This window comes from Meriones unguiculatus, chromosome 18 (assembly GCF_030254825.1).
Source record: "Meriones unguiculatus strain TT.TT164.6M chromosome 18, Bangor_MerUng_6.1, whole genome shotgun sequence".
NCBI lineage: Eukaryota > Metazoa > Chordata > Mammalia > Rodentia > Muridae > Meriones > Meriones unguiculatus.
The window spans coordinates 15,013,763-15,032,114 of record NC_083365.1 but is presented as its reverse complement, the minus strand read 5'-3'; the positions used below and the strand labels follow the sequence as shown (position 1 = coordinate 15,032,114).

At 40.6% G+C, this 18,352-nt stretch overlaps 1 protein-coding gene across 1 annotated transcript in view; it reads left to right on the top strand.

Moving 5' to 3' along the window:
* Ap4e1 (adaptor related protein complex 4 subunit epsilon 1) overlaps positions 1 to 18,352 on the top strand; it is a 92,348-nt gene that overhangs the window by 7,050 nt on the left and 66,946 nt on the right. The window contains exons 4-6 of the mRNA XM_060372108.1: positions 6,247 to 6,320; positions 14,190 to 14,311; positions 18,117 to 18,276. Coding sequence (XP_060228091.1) covers positions 6,247 to 6,320; positions 14,190 to 14,311; positions 18,117 to 18,276 — 356 coding nt within the window. The remainder of the gene's footprint in view (positions 1 to 6,246; positions 6,321 to 14,189; positions 14,312 to 18,116; positions 18,277 to 18,352) is intronic.

Here is an 18,352-nt window from a genome sequence, read left to right as displayed (position 1 = left end):
CAGAGTTGGGCCCACAGCCACTGTGCTTAGTGGTCAAGCTTACCTTTAAAATTCTCTGCAGCAGGAGCTTCCTGTTTGTTTGTTTGTTCTTTTTGGAGATAGTTTCCTGTTAGTCCAGACCGGCCTCTAATTTATTATATAGCCACGGATGATCTTGAACTTCGATCTTCCTGCCTTCACATCCCAAACAGTAGGATTAAACACGACCTCTCCTGACTTATGTGAACCTAGGACTTTGTGCCTTCTAGGCCTCCCGAGAGTTCTTATGTGTCTATAACTTTTCAAAGTGAGGATTTTTGTTTAGCTTCTAAATGGTTATATTTGGAGTGTTTTTCTTGTTTTATTTGGCTTTGTTTAAACTTAAGGTTTTGTTTGGTGTTCTTTCTTTTCCTTTGTTTCTGGGACAAGGTCTCACTATGTAGCCCCAGTTGGCCATGAGCTTGCAGAGATCTAATTGCTTCTGCCTATAAAACTCTGGGATTAATGGCGTGTGCTAACATGGCTGCCTGAAAAAAAATTTTTTTCAGGCTGGAGAGATGGCTCAGAGGTTAAGAACACTAGCTGTTCTACCAAAAATCCTGCGTTCAATTCCCAGCAACCACATGGGAATTATCACAACTATCTGTAATGAGATCCGGTGTCCTTTTCTGCCCTCCAGGCACACATGCAGGCACTGTATAAATAATAAATAAATAAATCTTTTTTTTTTTTTCAATGCAGTTTATTCAGGAACCTTGAACAATCCTCGGACCCTGGGGAAAGCCAGCCCACAGCTTAAATAGCCTCTGGGTAGCCAACCCAGGCGTGCCACGTGGGCAATGCAGATAGGTCCACATACATGGAAGCAAGCCAGATCCTCAGCCTTAGCCAAATGTGGAATTGTTCGTGACAGAGAGCACTCACCATCGGGAAGGTGGAAGGCGGAAACCAGCTCCATCTTTAAGGCACAGCATTCCGCAGCTCTCTACAGTTCCCCCGTTTTGTTTTAGACGCATCAGGCAAGAGTAGAGGTCTGATCTCTGATATTAGAAATAAATTGGGACTTTGTACCGATGTTCATTTAGGTGTCATCCACCCAAAGAGCATCAGACCCGTCCGATACCTTTTTCTCAGAGGCGGGACCTGGGGCATCAACCCGCATGCAATCAGACATGCTCTTCTCTGGGTCCAAAGCGGCTGACCCTGAGTGCAGTGCTTAGCCTCGCATCCTTTTTATGGTAGCCAACCATGCTTGGGGAGAATGTCCTGCTTCAATGGCTGTAAAGGCCTGAATGATCATGGCTGCATCACACTGTTGTGAGACTCTAATCTTGCATATATACCACAGGCAAACCAAGGAGACCAACACCAGAAGGCCTGCTAACGCTCCCATGCCCACTCATTCCTTCAGATGATTCATGGCTGCAGCATTCCATGTTGATAATCCTGTGACTAGTCCTGCGTCCACTCTGGTAGAATTTACTGTGACAATGGCCACTCTCAGCTGCTCCATCGTAGTATCGAATTCTCCAGTCCAATTACCTAAAATATAGCTCGACAATTGTTTAGACAGATTTGCAGCACAGGAAAAATTCTCATGTTATATGCTAGTGACTCAAAGTCCAGCATATTTTCATTGACAGCCAAGTTGAGCGATTTGCCATAGGGTATCAATTTGCTCCTGCACGAGGTCAATCCTCTGATTGAACACCATCAAGCTTCCTTTTAGTTGAGCATTAATTCCTTTATGTACAACTAAGGCATGAGCCACATTGGCTAAATGATTATTCAGGGTCTGAGCAGTCTGCCCAGTATGACTCATGGCTAATGCCCCGGTGGTAGCTCCAACAGCCGCCAATGAGATGGTAGTAACAATGGTGGCTGTAGTTCCAAGATCCCTTTTCATTAGTGTTGAATATTATAGGAGAAGTAAAAAGCAGTTTCATCTTTTTCTCTTGTAAAGAGATTTACTTGTAAAGAGATTGTTAGATTTGAATGTATTTGAAATGTCTAGAATTCATTCCTGGGAGGAGATGGTGATGGTAGACTCCAGATTCAAGCAAAACTCTGATGTTTCTTTGCTTTCTTGCGTATCTTTCTTCTCCTCTACCTTTCCATTTCTCTACCTTCACTGTTTTTTTCCTTGCTAATATTTTTCAACATTGAGCTAATTTTCTTTATTTCCTTTGTAATTAACTTTTTTAGTTTAGAAAATAGTGATAGCCCTCTCTTTTGAGTATTTAAAACAATTTTAGTGTCTTTATTGTGTGTGAGTGTGCACATGCCACAACACACTTGTGGAGGTAAGAGTTGGTTCTCTTCCCACTGTGATGCTGAGGGCTCGCTATTTTGTTAAGGACTCAGAAAGCAGATCATAGTGGGTACCCATTGTATGCCATGAACTGCAGTCACACACAGGTAGATAATGTACATTGCTTCATTTCGAGACTCTGCATCAGTGGGGGAGGGGATAGAGGTTAGCAGTTTAATGTTAAAATTACTTGCCCGACCATGGTTCATGTGTTGCTCTCATATGGTCAGGCCTAAGGGTGTCAGTGGAACTCTGTTTCCCTGATCTCTGAGTCTGCGTGGAGGCTGCGTATCAGATCACACTCGCGAGTTCTGTAGAACTTCTTTAAATATTATTTTGGTTTTTTATTTTTTTCGAGACAGAGTTTCTCTGTGTAGCCTTGGCTGTCCTGGAGTAGCTTTGTAGACCAGACTGGCCTCGAACTCACAGAGATCTGCCTGCCTCTGCCTCCCTGAGTGCTGGGAATACAGTCATGTACCACCACACCCGGTGAACTTCTTTAAATATTGAAGGCTAGAACTTAGTTAGACTTAGCTTTGGTCCAGCCATTTCTGTCTTGGCTTCCTTTGGCATGGGACTTGAGCATGCTCTCTTGTTACTTGGCTGAATTCTGTGTTGGCATGGGGAGGAATTCTAGGAAACAATAGATGATTGAAAAAATACTGGTACACACGTCTTTTGTTCCAGCACTTAGGAGGCAGAGGCAGGCAGATTTTTGTGAATTTGAGGCCAGCCTGGTTTGAGTAATGAGTTCCAGAACAGAGAGGGCTATATAGAGACCCTGTCTCAAAAACAAACAAACAAACAAACTAACTAACTAACTAACTAAATACTGGATAACTGGTGGTTTTTTAATTTGTTTTTTATTGATGTGGAAAATCATTGACTGTATTATTTGGAGTTCTGTAGAGGAACAGCATTGATAGAATTAATATATATATATATTCATTGGATTTGTTGGAGTGGCTTTCAGGCTGTGGTCTAGCTGGTCCAACAATGGCAGTCTCCTGACAGAAAGGCCAAGACTCTGGTAGGTGTTCAACCCACAACCCCAGTCTTCAGGCTGTGTTGGAATCCCAAAGAAGTAGTTTCTAATGTCATCAAAGTAATGCCTTAGCAACAAGATTGATGAACTTGCCAGTGAGAGGGAGGGCAAGCAGGCAAAAAGCCAAAACGTCCTTCTTCAGTTTTTTTGTTTTTTTTTTTTTAAATGTGGGCCGCTACCAGGAGGTGTGGCCCAGATTTAGGGTGAGACATCTCATCTCAGAGGCTCCAGTCAAGAAAATCCTTCATAGGTATGCCCAGCTACTCGGGTTTTAGTTGATTACAGATATGGTCAGGTTGACATCAAAGATTAGTTATCATACTAACCAGAAGCAACTTGGGGAATGTTGTGGGGTGTCAGTTTTTCCTCCTGGCTCCAAGCTCCTGGAATAAAGGCTCATGAGACTCAAAATATATTTACAAATATCTAGGCCTTTCTCTGACTAGCTCACAACCTAAAATAACCTATTTATACCAATCTACATCTGCAACATGGCTGGTTACCTGTCCTCAGGTACCTTGCTTTTGTCTTCACATCTTCCCAGACAAATCATGCCAAGCCTGGCCCTACCCTGAAATCCTTTCTGCTTATCATATGTCCCACTTCCTATTCCCTGCCTTAACTATAGGTCATTAGCTTTTAATTGACAGGTGATGCTTCCATACAGACACAAGAGATTCCTTCTACAGGAGAGGAAAGGGTTTGTTTTAGCTTACAACTCCCAAGCAGTAGTCTATCACTGAGGAAAGTCAGGGCAGGGACTCAAGGCAGGAGCTGAAGCAGAGAATATGCTGCTTAATGGCTTGCTTCCCCTCCTTTCTTACAGTACTCAGAATCAGCTGTGCAGGATGGTACTGCCCCAGTGGGCTGGGCCCTTCCACATCAATTATTAGGAAAATGCACCCAGTCTGATGGAGATCTTTTCTCAGTTGATGTCCCTTTTCCCAGATGACTAGCCTTTGTCAAGCTGACAAAAAAACAAAACAAAACAAAACAAAACAAAAAACCAATCACACTACCAGCATAGGTAGTGTGATTGCTTTGAATAGCTGTTGCTACATTTTGATTTTTAGACTTAACATAAGTTGCAGTCAGTTTTACTTTTGTGTCATTTACTCTCTCTGCTTCTTGCCTAAGGGTACAATATGATCAGCTGCCTCCAGCTACTACCACGATGTTTTCTCTTCCATAATGACTTGCTCTCAGGTTGTGAGCCCAAACAAACCCTTCCTTGCTTTACTTTTTTGCTTGTGTGTATGTTTTTGGTTTTGTTTGGTTTAGTTTTGGTTCTCACTCTGTAGAACTTGCTGTGTAGGCCTCACAGCCAGCCACCTGCCTCTGCCTCCTGAGTGTTGGGATTAAAGGTGTGCACCCCTACACTCGGCTTTAAGTTGCTTTATTGGCTATTTTGTCCCAAGCTTTCAGTAGCTTTTAGAAAGGTTTATTTTATGTATATGAGTTTTGTGTGTGTGTGTGTGTGCGCGCGCTGTGTGCACACCTGGTGCAGGCTGGGAATTAAACCTGAAGCTTTGTGTATGCCAGACAAACACTCTGCCAGCTGAGCTGTATCCCTTGCCCAGCACCTCATTCTTAGCCATAGTAGACATACTGTGCGGTCATGCTCAATTGTTCTTACATCTGTTTGTTAAAGTACAGAGCACCTTTTTCTTCATTCTTTGTCAAAGCAGGATGTGTGTTGTAACAGAATTAAGGTTTATTTACTATGATCTTTGAATAGTCTTTTGACTTTGGTCTTGGTGGCTTGGGTGTGGATGAGTCCTCAATGAGAAGACTTAGCTCTGCTGTAGGTGCTCCATGGCGCAGTCAGCAGCTTTTTTTTTTTTCTCTCTCTTGGAGTAATAGCTTTCTTCTTCTGTCATTGAAAAAATTGCGGTCAGTTTTGCTGGTCCTTTGTGGTTGTGAGCCTAGAAGGTTCTAAATGGTTTCCCATGTTGTACACTAGACACAGATGCATAGTTCCTGGGTAATGTGAAGGATAGCTAACATTAGTGTCTGTATTGAAAAGGCTAAAAGAATTAAGAAGAATGAAGACAAGAGCTGGGTGGTAATCAGGCCCAAGATAGACAGTACGTGGGCATGGAGTCTGTTGGGCTTTGAGTCCTGGTTCCACCATGTAATAGCTATAGACTTTGGGATTTTAACCTGTCTTTTGATCTTATCATTATACTGGCATAGTAATCATACTTACATCATAGGGTTGTTTGGAGAACTAAATGAGGCAAAGCTTATAGAGTTATTGTTACATAGTTACTAATATCAATGCCTCTATGAAGTGGTCAGAAATGGCATAAAGCACATGATTCCATGTTCATGGCATTTGTCATGATACCAATATATTCATTCCTAAGTTCTAAAACAAAATTTTGAAATAGAAATGCTTGTTTAAGACAGTGAGTACATTTAATGTGGTAGACACGTGACTTTCTTCAACAGCTTTTACTTACTCAACACTGTCTTCAAATTGAGAAAATAAGATGTGAGTAACATGATTATATCAGATAGGCTGGTTTTAGATAGCTCATACAATAATGTAAATCATCAGTGGCTTGATGCTCACTTAATTAAGTTCTTTAATAATAATTGTCTGTTTGGCTCTAAGATAGAGAGTATTTCGATTGAAAATGCAAAGATTTGCACCAGCACTCCGTGTCATCCACAGGGCATTAATTTGGTGTGTATCTGGGAGAATCTGCAGTTCTGAGTATGCAGGATGAAGGACACCTGAAATCTTTAGTGAAGTTTGTTAACCTTGTATTTTACACATTGTTTTTGTTACCTCTAACTGATGTTTCACACTTAAAACTTGGAATAGATATGGCTTTAACTTAATAGCAAAGGGATTTTTGGGGAGGTAGGTAGTAATGAAAACTTTTCCTTCATTTTTTAATAGGTTATTTGGCTGTTTCTTTATTTCTACATGAAAGTCATGAACTTTTGCTTCTCCTTGTGAATACAGTGGTGAAGGTACCGTATCCTATTCTATGCTGGTTAATATGCAATCTTATTTTTATTGTCATGTGACATTTCTCTTTAGTCATAGTTACTTAAATAACTTAGAAGTGTAGGTTTACTTCAAAGTCACCTTAGAAAGTTTTTGGGGTTGGTTTTGTTTTTTTGTCTTTTTGGTTTTTGTTTTGTTTTGGTTTTGGTTTTCAAAACAGCGTTTGTCTGTATAGCTCTGGCTAACCTAAAACTCTCTATGTAGACCAGGCTGGTCACAAACTGCCTCTGTCTCCCAAGCGCTTGGATTAAAGGTGTGCGCCACCACTGCCCAGCTAAGATAGTTTATTTTTAAAAGCTTTTTTTAAAATTATATGATATGTAAGTGGGTATTAGTGTTAGTGTAGGTGCTCGTGGAGGTCAGAAGATGGCGCTGTAGTTTCGGCAGTTGTGGACTGCCTGGCATCACCAGGCTATGCTGGGATTGAAACTCTAGTCCTCTTCAGAAACTACAAATGCTCTAACCATTCAGTTACCTCTTCAGTCTCCAGAGGGGTTCTTTGTGTTTGTTTGTTTTATTTTGTTTTGTTTTTTAAGGCTGGCTGGTTTGGAACTCAACATGTAGACCAGGCTGGCATCAGACTCACAGAGGTCTGTCTACTGAGAGCTGGGATTTAAAGAGTACACTACTTGTCTGGCTGTTCATTTTTTAAGACAAGGTCTCCTGTATACAAAGATTGGCCTGGAACTTCTGACCCTCCTGGTTCCACCCTCCTGAGTGATGAGATTGCAGTGTGCCCCATTACAACTAGTTTATGGCATTGTGGCGACTGAACCCAGGGCACTGTGCATGTGAGACAAGCACCCCACTGATAGAATTACATCCCAGCCCTCTAATTATTCTTAACGCGTGTGTGCGTGCACACATGTCTGTGCGTTTATGTTTTTGTGTGTGTTTGTGTCTGTGTGCGTGCATGTGTGCGTGTGTGTGTGTGTGTGTGTGTGTGTGTGTGCATGTGTGTTATAAGGACCTTTTCTGTTTCCCCCTTATCCTTCTTTCTGAAACAGAATCTCATGTATTTCAGACTAGCCTCAAATTCATAGCCAAAGATGGCATTGAACTCCTGATCTTCCTGCTTGTACCTCCCCAGTGCTAGGAATATGGGTACACACTGCCTGAGTTATGGCATTTTCATACAAGTGTATATTGTGTGTGTGCTGAGCATGAAAGTGTTTATCAGTCTAAGGGTTTTTTGGTAGAGTATTAAGGTTTTATTATGGATAGAATCATACCTGTAAATAAGAGCACTTGGATTTCTTCCTTTTGTGTTTATATCCTTACTTCCTATTCTTGTCCTATTATTTTGAGTTTTTCCATGCTTAGTATAATACGTAAGTTTTGTCACATATAGCCTTTATTTTATTCTTTCTATTCCTAGTCTCTTTGAGACTTTTATCACAAAGAGATGTTGGATTTTGTCAGAATCCTTTGTATTTAGATGATCATGTGATTTCTGCATTGTGTCTGTTCATGTGATGTATTAGTGTTGCTTTTCATATGTTGACCCTTCCTGCACCTCTGGAATGAAACTGACTTGATCATGGTGCATGGTCTTTTGATTTGCTTTTGAATTTGGTATGTTAAGTTTTGTTTGTTTGTTTCTAGACAGAGTCTCACCATGTTTCCCTGGCTAACCTGGTCACAGAGTTCTGTCTGCATTGCCTTCCTGAGTGCTGGGATTGAAGGTGTGCAGTTTGCAAGTGTTTTATTGAGAATAAAACACAATTTATTGATATCTATGTTCATCAGAGGAATTAGTCTTTTTGTTTCCTGACTATGTTTCATAAAGAGTGTTTGGTGGCATCCCTTCCTTTTCTCTTTTATAGAATAATTTCAGAAAGTTTGGTCTTACCTAGTCATTAAAGTTCTGGTAGCATTTATCTGCTTTGTGAATCCTTTAGGTCTTGGATGTTTTTTAATTGGGAAATTTTATTTATTACTACTTCATCCTGCTGTTTGTTGTAGCTGTATTAAATTATTTCATCTTGGTTTGATTTTGGTAGGTCACATGGATTCTGGAAATTAATTTACTTTAGATTTCCCAATTTAGTGTTATACAAATTTTTAAAACATGTTCTATTCTGAATTTGTTGTTATCTGTTGAAATGTCTCCCTTTTCATCTTTAATTTTATTAATTTGGGGCTGCCTTCTCTTTGCTTGTTCTGCCCAAGGGTTGACCTTTCAAAGAACCAGATGTTCATTGATTCTTTTATTTTCCTCATGTTTGTTTTATTCATTTCTGCTCCAATCTAATTTTTTCCACCTACTAGATTTATATATGACTGATCTTGTTTACTGAAGCCGTAGGTATACATTTTTATATTATTTATTTGCATTTTCCCTGATATAAAAATTAAATCCAATTTTATTATTTTATTGTTATTATTATTATTGTGTGTGCGCAGAGTGTGTATACCACTTTAAAGTTGGAGGACAACTTTGGGGAGCTGGTTCCTTTCTTCCAGTGTGGATTCCAGGGATTGAACTAAGGTAGTCAGGCTCCTGAGGCAAATGCTTTTACACAAGGTTGTTCCCTTCTTCAGCTCTTCTGACCAATTTTGGTCTATTTTGTCAGTTAGTAGAACATGAACACCTGCTTGTTTCCTAATTCAATTTCCTTGGATACCTTTTTCTGTCCTTTTCGCCCTAAGGCTGAGTCTGTCTTTGAGTGTGCGATGCATTTTTTTGTTTTTGTTTTTAAATACAGTATTGCGTTCTCTGTCTTTTGATTGTAAATTGAGGCAATTAGTAATGCAGTTATTATTTGTAAAGTATAAATTAATTCCTGCCATTTTGTTGATTTTATAATGTTGGATGTTTTCTTGATCTTCATTTACTTAACTAATGTTTTTGTGTGCTTTATTTTTCTTTTCAGTCTGAAGGATTTCTTCAAGTAGCTTCTGTAGAAATAACTTAGTGGTTTTTAATCTCTTCAGCCTTTTCTAAAAGCTTGTTTTAATTGGTGTGTTTTATTTATAGATAATGTAGGTTCCATTATGGCATCTTTATTTCTGTACACAGTGCAGTTCAATCACACTCACTTTGATGCTCTGTTGCCCCTCTGACTCCTCCAGTCCTCTTGGTCCCCCAGCTGTCTCCCTGCTATGTTCGTCTTTTTCTTGTATGACCCAATAAGTTTCACTAGTATTATTTACAGGAGAGTAGGTAAAGGCATATGAACAGGAGCTTGGGCACCTTACTGGTGGCTGCACGGCAGGAGACAATGTCTGCTCTGTCTCCATCAGACAACTGCACATACATCCTGTCCCAGGGGCTCTTTTCTCTCTTAGGACAGGGTGTTGATGGCCCAATCTTGTGCAGATTCTGAGCAGGTAATTACAGCTGCAATGAGCTCCAGAGAACATAGCCATGCTATGGCTGGAAGTTAGCTTTCCGTACTCCTTCCCGACTTCTCCCTGGCTCTTACATTCTCTATGCCACTTCCTCATGATGTTCTCTGACCCTTGGAGGGATGACGTAGATGTTTCCTTTATGGCTGGGCATTCAACTGTCATTCATTCTTGCAGTGTTTCCAGTTATGAGTAGTCACCATTAGCCTGTTCTGTTGCAGGAAAGCTGCTTTTTTTCCTCCTTCAGTTTACAGACAGCCTTTCTGCATATGGTCACCTGACACTTGTCTTTCAGAGCTTGAAATACAACTTCAAGTCCTGCAGTCTTTACGGGTTTTTGTTGAAAATCAATTGTTAACTTAATAAGCCTGCCCTATGACAAACACCTATGACTTGGGGTTTGATTCAGTCGCTTTTCTATTGCTGTGATAAAACACCACACCTAAAGCAACATATAAAGAAAACATTTAACTGGGCTTATAGTTCAAAAGGTTAGAGTCCATGATGGCAGAGCAAAGGCATGGTGGCAGGGACAGCTGAGCACTTAATCTTGATCTACAACCAGGAGGCAGAAAGTGCACTGGGAATGGTGTAGGCTTTTGAAACCTCACAGCCCACGCCTAGTGACACACCCTTCCAACAAGGCCTACCTTCTAATCCTTCCCCAACAGTTTCAGCAAGTGGGGACCAGCCATTCAGATATAGGAGCCGTTGTCACCCGAACCACTGCAGTGCTTCTTGTAGAGCTCAGTACACCACCTTCTGCATACTTGGTGTTTGAGGTGTGAGATGAGATCAGGAGTCTCTTTTCTGGTCTCAGCAGTTTGGTATTCTAAATGCCTCCTATACTTGGATAGGCAGTCCTTTTCCTCAGACTTGGGGACTTTTCTGCTATAGTTTATTGAATATGTTTCTATTACTTTAACATGAAATTCTTCTTTTAATGCCATAATGTATAAATTTTATCTTTTTGTAGTGTCTATAGTGTTCATAGATACTGAAATTCTGTTTGTATGTATGATTTTACATTTGTTGTAATCTGAATATTTGAATTTCTCTCCCCTGTCAATCTTCAGGCCCTGGTATTTTGTCCTCTCCTTTATCCATTCATTCAATCAGTGAAGCTTTTCATGAAACTTTTTATTTGAGTCATTAAATTTTGCATTTGAAGTATTTCAATTTTGCATTTTTTTCAAAATTCTACTTTTGCACCATGTGTTATTTCATTTAGCTCTTTGTGTTCTCTTGAGAATCATTCACAGTTTACATTTGCCCTCTTCAAGGTTTACAAAATATAATCATTCTTTTAAATTCTTTGCTTGGGTTTTCTTCTAATGCATTCTGTTTTAAGGCCACTAATATGGGCTTTGCAAGTTTTGGAAGAGCTCTGGTTCCTCATGTTTCTGGAATTTTGCAGCGTCAGGTTGGTGGTTGGATTCTGTTCTTAAATCAGCCTATTTTATTGACGTGCTTGCAGCAGTCAGGAGACTAGAGCCAAGTATCATTTTTCCTCTGCACTAGGGTCAGTTCTCAGCTTCTAACCTTGGAGAAGTCCATCTGTAAAAACAGTCACTGTGACTGTAAAACAATGGGTAGGCCCACTATGAGTACACAGGAATCAAAACCACATAGAGTACTCTGCATATTGCTGAGTACTCTATGTACTGTAACCTCAGTAGTTACTATGACTATGAATGGAAAAAAAACACTAAGGTTATAGATTAGAACTGGAATGATAGAAAAAATAAAGGAGGAAAAGAGAAATGGAAGTGGGAAGCAGTAGGAACAAGATTAGAATGGGAGGTGAGGCAGTTTTGACTAAGTGTTGAATGAAAAGAGAAAGGTAAAAATGAAGGCAGTTAGATGACTTTAAACACTCAAGGTTTTAGTCGTCTGAGACAGAGATGGCACACACTGTCAGCCTATGTTCTTTAAGAAAGCCTGTGAAAAGGGAAAAATACAGAAAGAAACAAATGAATGAGAATAGAGATAGATTTGGCCTGCTTAAATTGACAGTGGATATTCAATAAAGGTAGAGTAGATATAAATAGAGAGAGCTGGTTGAGATATAGAGTCTGCCTGCTTGCTGGTTCCAGCTTCAGCTCTTTCCGTGTTCCTCCTTGGGCTCCCAGATGCCTGTCACAACGATGGGCAGTACTTGAAGAGTCCATTTGGGGACCAGTGTGAGAAGGCTTGCTGGGTAAAGAGCCTACCTTGCAAGTCTGACGACCCACATTCTATTCCTGCCCTACATAGGACAGAAGGAGACAACTGACTCCCCGGAGTTGTCCTTGGCCTCTCTGTGCACACTGTGCCACACATGTGCTCCCCTCACACCTGATGCACACAGTTTTTAAAAAGGAGTCAAGTAAAAAAAAACGGGTCCAGTTTTATAGCTAACCATACCTGTGGGCTGTCTTTTCCAGTGTCCAGCCCAGCACTTGAAACCCATGTCTGAGGCCTTCTGTGCACTCTAGTTCTGACCAGGCTCCCGTTTAGCTGGGCACTGTGCAGGTACAGTGTCTGCGGCTTAGAGGTGTTCTACTGGCCAGGTTAGCGCCTAGTTCTAGAGTACTTACTCAGTTGTTGATAGTGTGCTTTCCCCAGCATCTCTCTCTCTCTTCTACTTCAGCGCCATAAACCTTTGTCTCCTGTCTCCTTCCCTGCACCCCTACCTCTGCTGTGTGTGTGTGTGTGTGTGTGTGTGTGTGTGTGTGTTACTGAGAGTGTAGTGCAGATTTTCCAAGGCTCTCTGTCCTCTGGTTCTGGTCACTGTCTTCCATTGGGTGGGGAGAGCTCCCCAGACCCACCAGTCCCTCTCTCCAGGACAGCTCTGGACTTTTTCCTTGTTCTGTTTTGTGAGGTTTCCGTTTCACTTTGCTGTTAAATGAGAGTTTGGAGCCTTGCTCACTTTTAAATGCTTTCCCTGTTTGAGTCTTTGGAGAATCTAGCAGGACATGCCTGTCATCCACCATCTTCTAAAAGCCTCAAGTCTTCTTGTTCATCATCTTTAGACTTATAATATGTGAGAATGTGTGTGTAATTTTTTTCTGAATTTACAGTCATACTATATACACATATATAAAATATGTGTGTGTGTGTATGTGTGTGGTTATACATGAATGTATATATATGTGGAGACCATAGGTCAACATCAGGTTTTATCCTCAATTGCTCTCTACTTTACCTAAAAATAAATAAATAAATTTGTTTGTTTGTTGTGTATGTATCATGGGGCTTGAACTCAGGTCACCATGGTGCACACACATACACACCCTAGTACATTTTTTAAGTTGGAATGAGGAGCTGGGGAGATGGTTGGTGGGTAGAGAACGAGTGTGAGGTCTCAAGTCTGATCCCAGCACCCATGTAAAAGCCAGGTAGGATGAAAGTCTTACCATGTTGTCACCTTAAGATTATGTTTATTTATTGTGTGTGTCTCCTGGGGATTGAGCTCAGGTCCTCAGGCTTGGCGGCAAGTATTTCTACCCCGAGGCATCTTGCTTCTCCCCTTATTTTCTGAGGTAAGATCTTTTCCTGAATGTGGAGTTCATTAATCTGGCTATGCTGACTAACCGTGAACTCCAGGGATTCTCCTGCCAGTCCTCTTCCCAGAACTGGGGTAACAGGCAATGTGTCAGCACGCATGGTGACGTATGGGTGCTGGAAATCAGACTTAGGTCCTTACCTACCAAACTCTCTCCCTGTTTTTTAATTTGATTATTAAACCATTATTTATTTTAATTAATTAAAAAGCCATTTGATTTGTTAGTGTGTACATGTACGTGTGTGCACATCCATGCGTGCTGGGGCATGCATGTGTAGGTCAAACGACAGCCTTTGAGAGTTGGTTCTCTCTGAGGTAGTGTCTCTTGTTCTGTCACGCTGCAGGCCAGCATGACAGCTCTGGAGAGCTGACAGCTCAGGAGAGCTGGCCTGGGCATTTCCAGTTAGCATCTCATTTTACCACAGTGCTGGTGTTATAGATGCTTTTGTTTGACTTCTTCTGTGAGCTCTGGAGGTTGAATTGTCAGGTTTGCTTGGTAAAGTTTTTTGGGTTTTTTTTGTTGTTGTTGTTTTACCTGCTGAGCCATCTTACCAGCCATTTTATTTAAAAGTTAGTTAGATCACATTATAGACCATATACATGTTTAAGTATGTATGAGCATATACTTTTTATTGTATAAATTCTAAAGTTCCATTTATATTAACTAGACAAGTTTATGAAGTTATTTTATTACTTTGGGAAAGTTTAAAGGCTATAACAAAGGAGACTCTTTTGACCTGTAGCAGGTCAATTGCCTTTGACACTGTTAAGGCAAATGAACCCAGTGGGAAGTATTCTGTAGGTTCGGAGGCAGGTGTGACTGTGTAAGCTGATTATGAAGCTAAGGGAAAATTGTAAGCAGAATTGTTATAGTCTCAAATTTGTCATCTCTTGCTTTAAGTTTCTGCAGATTGTCTTTGCTTACTTCTGGCAGGATCTGCAGAGCACTAATCTGGTAGAAGTATGTATGGCACTTACTGTTGTCAGCCAGATTTTCCCTCGAGAAATGATCCCAGCTGTTCTTCCCCTAATAGAAGATAAACTTCAACATTCTAAGTAAGTAAATTATTTTGACATTAGATGTCTATATTCTATTATCTCTAAACAAAAATTTGCTTATCTTTTATTTATTCTTTCACAATTCCATATAGTTTATCTTGATCATATCCACATCTAACTCCCTAGCCCTTTCTCACACATGCTCTTCACTTCCATGGCTTTTTTTCCATAATAATAATAATAAAATAACAACAACAACCTACTGAGTCCAGTTAGTGCTGCCCGTATATTCATGGGAGTTGAACTAGCCACTAAACGTGAGCAACCTAATAGCAGCCATGTCCCTGAGAAAAATGACTCCCATTTCCCCAACAGCCATCAACTGCCAGTAGTTTCTCAGCTACGGCTAGAACCTTTTGAGCCTCCCTGCTATGCATGCTGGAATATTAACTGGCTTCATTTTTGCAGGTTTTATGTAGGTAGCTACAGTTGCAGTGAATTCATAATGCAACAACCATGTCATGTCCAGAAGACAGTCTTTCTCAGTACTCCTTTCTGTCGTCCAGCTCTTACATGCTTTCCTCCCCTTTTCCAAGATGGCCCCCAGCCTTGAGGGGATGGTACTGGTAATATAGATGTCCCACTTAGGGCCAAGCACTCATCAGGTACTCTTCTCAGCACTTTGGCTAGTTATAAGTCTCTGCATTAACCACTGCGCCATGGCAAAAAGAAGGTTTTCTGACTAAGGTAAAAGCACTAATTTATGGGTGTAAACATAAATATTTAGAAGACAGCTTGGCAATGTGTCCATCTAGCAAAATAATAGTAGTAATAGGGGCCTTTGATCCCCAAACATAGACTTTTGGCTTGTTTACAGTAGCATGCATGAATGCCTTCCTGTGGAGCAGGCCTCATATCCAGTTAGATAGTTAGTCACCCCTATAATACTTATGTCACTATTGCACTGGCACATCTTGCTTGACAGGTCAGGGTTGTTGCATGTAGGTGGTCACCAAGAACGTTGGTTACTTTTCTCCCTCAGTAGCCTGCGTGACACTTTCTAGTACTAGTGTACCAGCCAGAGTTCTCTAGAAGAACAGAACCAGTGTGTGTACACACACACTTTACAGATTTCTTTTTCTTTAATTACCTCTATTTATGTGGGTATGTACGCATGAGTGCAGGTGTTCACAGAGGCTGAAGGCTTGGAATCACAGGCAGTTCTGATCTGCCTGACGTAGGTGCTGGGACTTGAACTTGGGTCATCAGTAGGAGGTTAGAGCAGCACATGCTCTTAACCACTGCGGCCTCTCTCCAGCCTTAGAAAGTAACAACAGCAGAATCACCTGAGAGTTAAGAACCTCATAATTATTCAGTCCTTGAGGATGGGTGCTTTATCAGTCAGAATAGTCCCACGGTGGCTCTGTCATGGCAGAGTGGGACACAACAGGGAAAACATAACTTGTAGTCTCTCACTTTAAAAGGCAAAGTGCCTCAGCAGTCCCAATCTGGCACTTCAGGGTTCCTGGATTACCCCTGGTCTCTAGTTCATGATGAAAGTTTGGAAATGCTGATTCTGTAGTCAGCAGGTGAATCAGCAGCAACAGCAGCAGCAGCAGCAGCAACAACAAAAACATCAATAATAGGGCAAATAAGTTCTGTGTCAAGAGGGAGGCCAAACCAGCAAGAGGCATGGTTTTGCTATATCTTTGTGATGTGGGCTGCTACCAGAAGGTGCAGCCCAGAATTGGGTGGGCCTTTCCCCATCAGTCAGGGCTATCAGGACAGTTCTTCAGATGAAGCTTTCTATTCAGGTGATTCTGGTTTGTGGCAAGTGGACATCAAGACCAACTATAACAACAGTGGAAGCTGGCCATCAAGGAGAAAGTTGCTCTGGCATTTCCAGCTTGATTAATAGTTTACCATTTGTATATACTACAACAATGCATTGTTATCTTAGAATGTTAATATACTTTTTAAAACAGATTAAATAAATTATGTATAAGAGTTAAAAAAAAAACAAACCCTCAAATCTCTAAAAATCCTATATGTAAAAAATGTCTTATCAAGCTTGTGTAGGATTGGGAGCTGAGGAGGTGGCTTGGTTGGTAAAGTGTATGACGTGCAAGCATGAGGACCTGAGCTCAGCCCCTAGCACTCAGATAAAAAGCGGACACAGTAGCACAAACAAATTTCCATAGCCAAAACCTGTGGTGCCTTATCAGCAAGGTTTTGCTGTGTTATCGCAGTAGACAAGCAGAAGCAATGGCAATGGCCTGTGTGTTTGGGGCTTTTGGGCCTTCCTGACTAATAACTCATCTAATAATCCATGTTTTCTGAAAAGTGTTGCCCACTGCTGCAAGCCTCCTCAGTTTAAACCCTCTTTTAAACTATGTATTTATATTAGCTTACAAAGTTGTAGGTTTCTGTAAGTCTTGAAAAGGGCCTGCTCTAATAGGGAATTCCTGCCTGATACCATAAACCTGGTCAAAAGCTCCTGTCTCAGGAAGCCATGGGCCCTATGAAAGAACTTACTATTGTTTTGCTAAATGGACATGTTGTGAAACCGTCAATATATATTATTTATATTTATCCCCTTCCTTTTTTAAATTTATAATTAGGTTTATTCGTTGTGTCCTGTGTGCATATATACATGTGAGTGCAAATGCTCACAGAGGCCAGAAGCATCAGATACCCCTGGAGCTGGAGTTACAGGTGGTTGTGAGCCCCCAACCTTGGGTGCTGGGATTTGAGCTTGGGTCTTTTGCTTATCTGGTATGTACAGTTCTCTGAGGTCAGTCCCTAGCACTGAAACAGAACAACAAAACATGAAACCAAAACCATCCAAAGAAATAAAAAGCTAGGATGTATGATGTCATCTTTTTATTTTTGAAAAGATTTGCTAAACATAATCTGCAACAGATGAAGTCTGAGACTGGCTTACACTTTAACTCTTTATTATCATGGGGCTTTAAAAACAAGTCCCAGGAAGAAGAGAAGTAACATTTTTTTTTTATTCACATGCCCCCTATGATTCCCTATCCCTACAAACTTACCTACTATAGAAAACAATTTTTTTATCTTAATAAAAAGACAAAAATGGAATCAAGGAATTGTAAAATTTTTATTGTGTATTATGTGATTATAAAAGTAATCTATGCATGTTACTTAAAACTCTGTAATTAGGGAAATTTGTGACTGATAGGCAGTTAGAGTTTCTTTTGGCAACAGTGGTCCACATGAATATTTGTATCCTTTTGGAGTCTGAGGCAGGAAGATCATGACTTGGAGACCATCCTGGGCTATAGTGAGAGCCTTTCTCATAAAACAACAGTAACTTAAAAGAGACTGAGAAGAGGGCTCAGCTGCCATTGTGCTTGGGGTATAATTGTGAAGACCTGAGTTTGGATCCTTAGCATCTTTATAAAAGCCAGCTGTGTCAGCATGTGCCTGTAATACCAGTGCTGGAGAGGTGAAGACAGGAGGGGAGGGTCCCAGGCTTCCTAGCCAGCCAGTTTAGTTAAATTGAATCAGCAACCCCTGGATTAAGTATGTGACCCTGTCTCAGAAGGAAGGTAGAGTTTGACAGAGAAAGCCACTGACATCAGCCTGGCCTCCACATGCACACACAAGTACACACTCAACAATATATCTGTGCACACAGTCTTCCCTCCCTCCAGAAGAGGGAGTCTTGACATCTTACTGCTTGCTAAGTAAGTACTATATCTTTTTTAAGACAAAGTAAAAAGATAAAGTACTCACTTTATCTTTTTTAATACTTTGCTACATTAGAATAAAATAATTAGTAATAGACACTTGATGGCCCAGGTTGCCTTGTTTAAATTTCATTTTTTATTCTTAGGGAGATTATACGAAGAAAAGCAGTTCTGGCATTATACAAATTTTACCTCATTGCCCCTAATCAAGTACAGCATATCCATACTAAATTTCGGAAAGCACTCTGTGACAGAGATGTTGGGGTCATGGCTGCCTCTTTGCATATATACCTTAGGATGATTAAGGTAAGTTGGCAATTTCAGCATGTGCTCAGTAGTTACCATTGTAACAATATCACTATGGAATTAGAACAAAACTCAG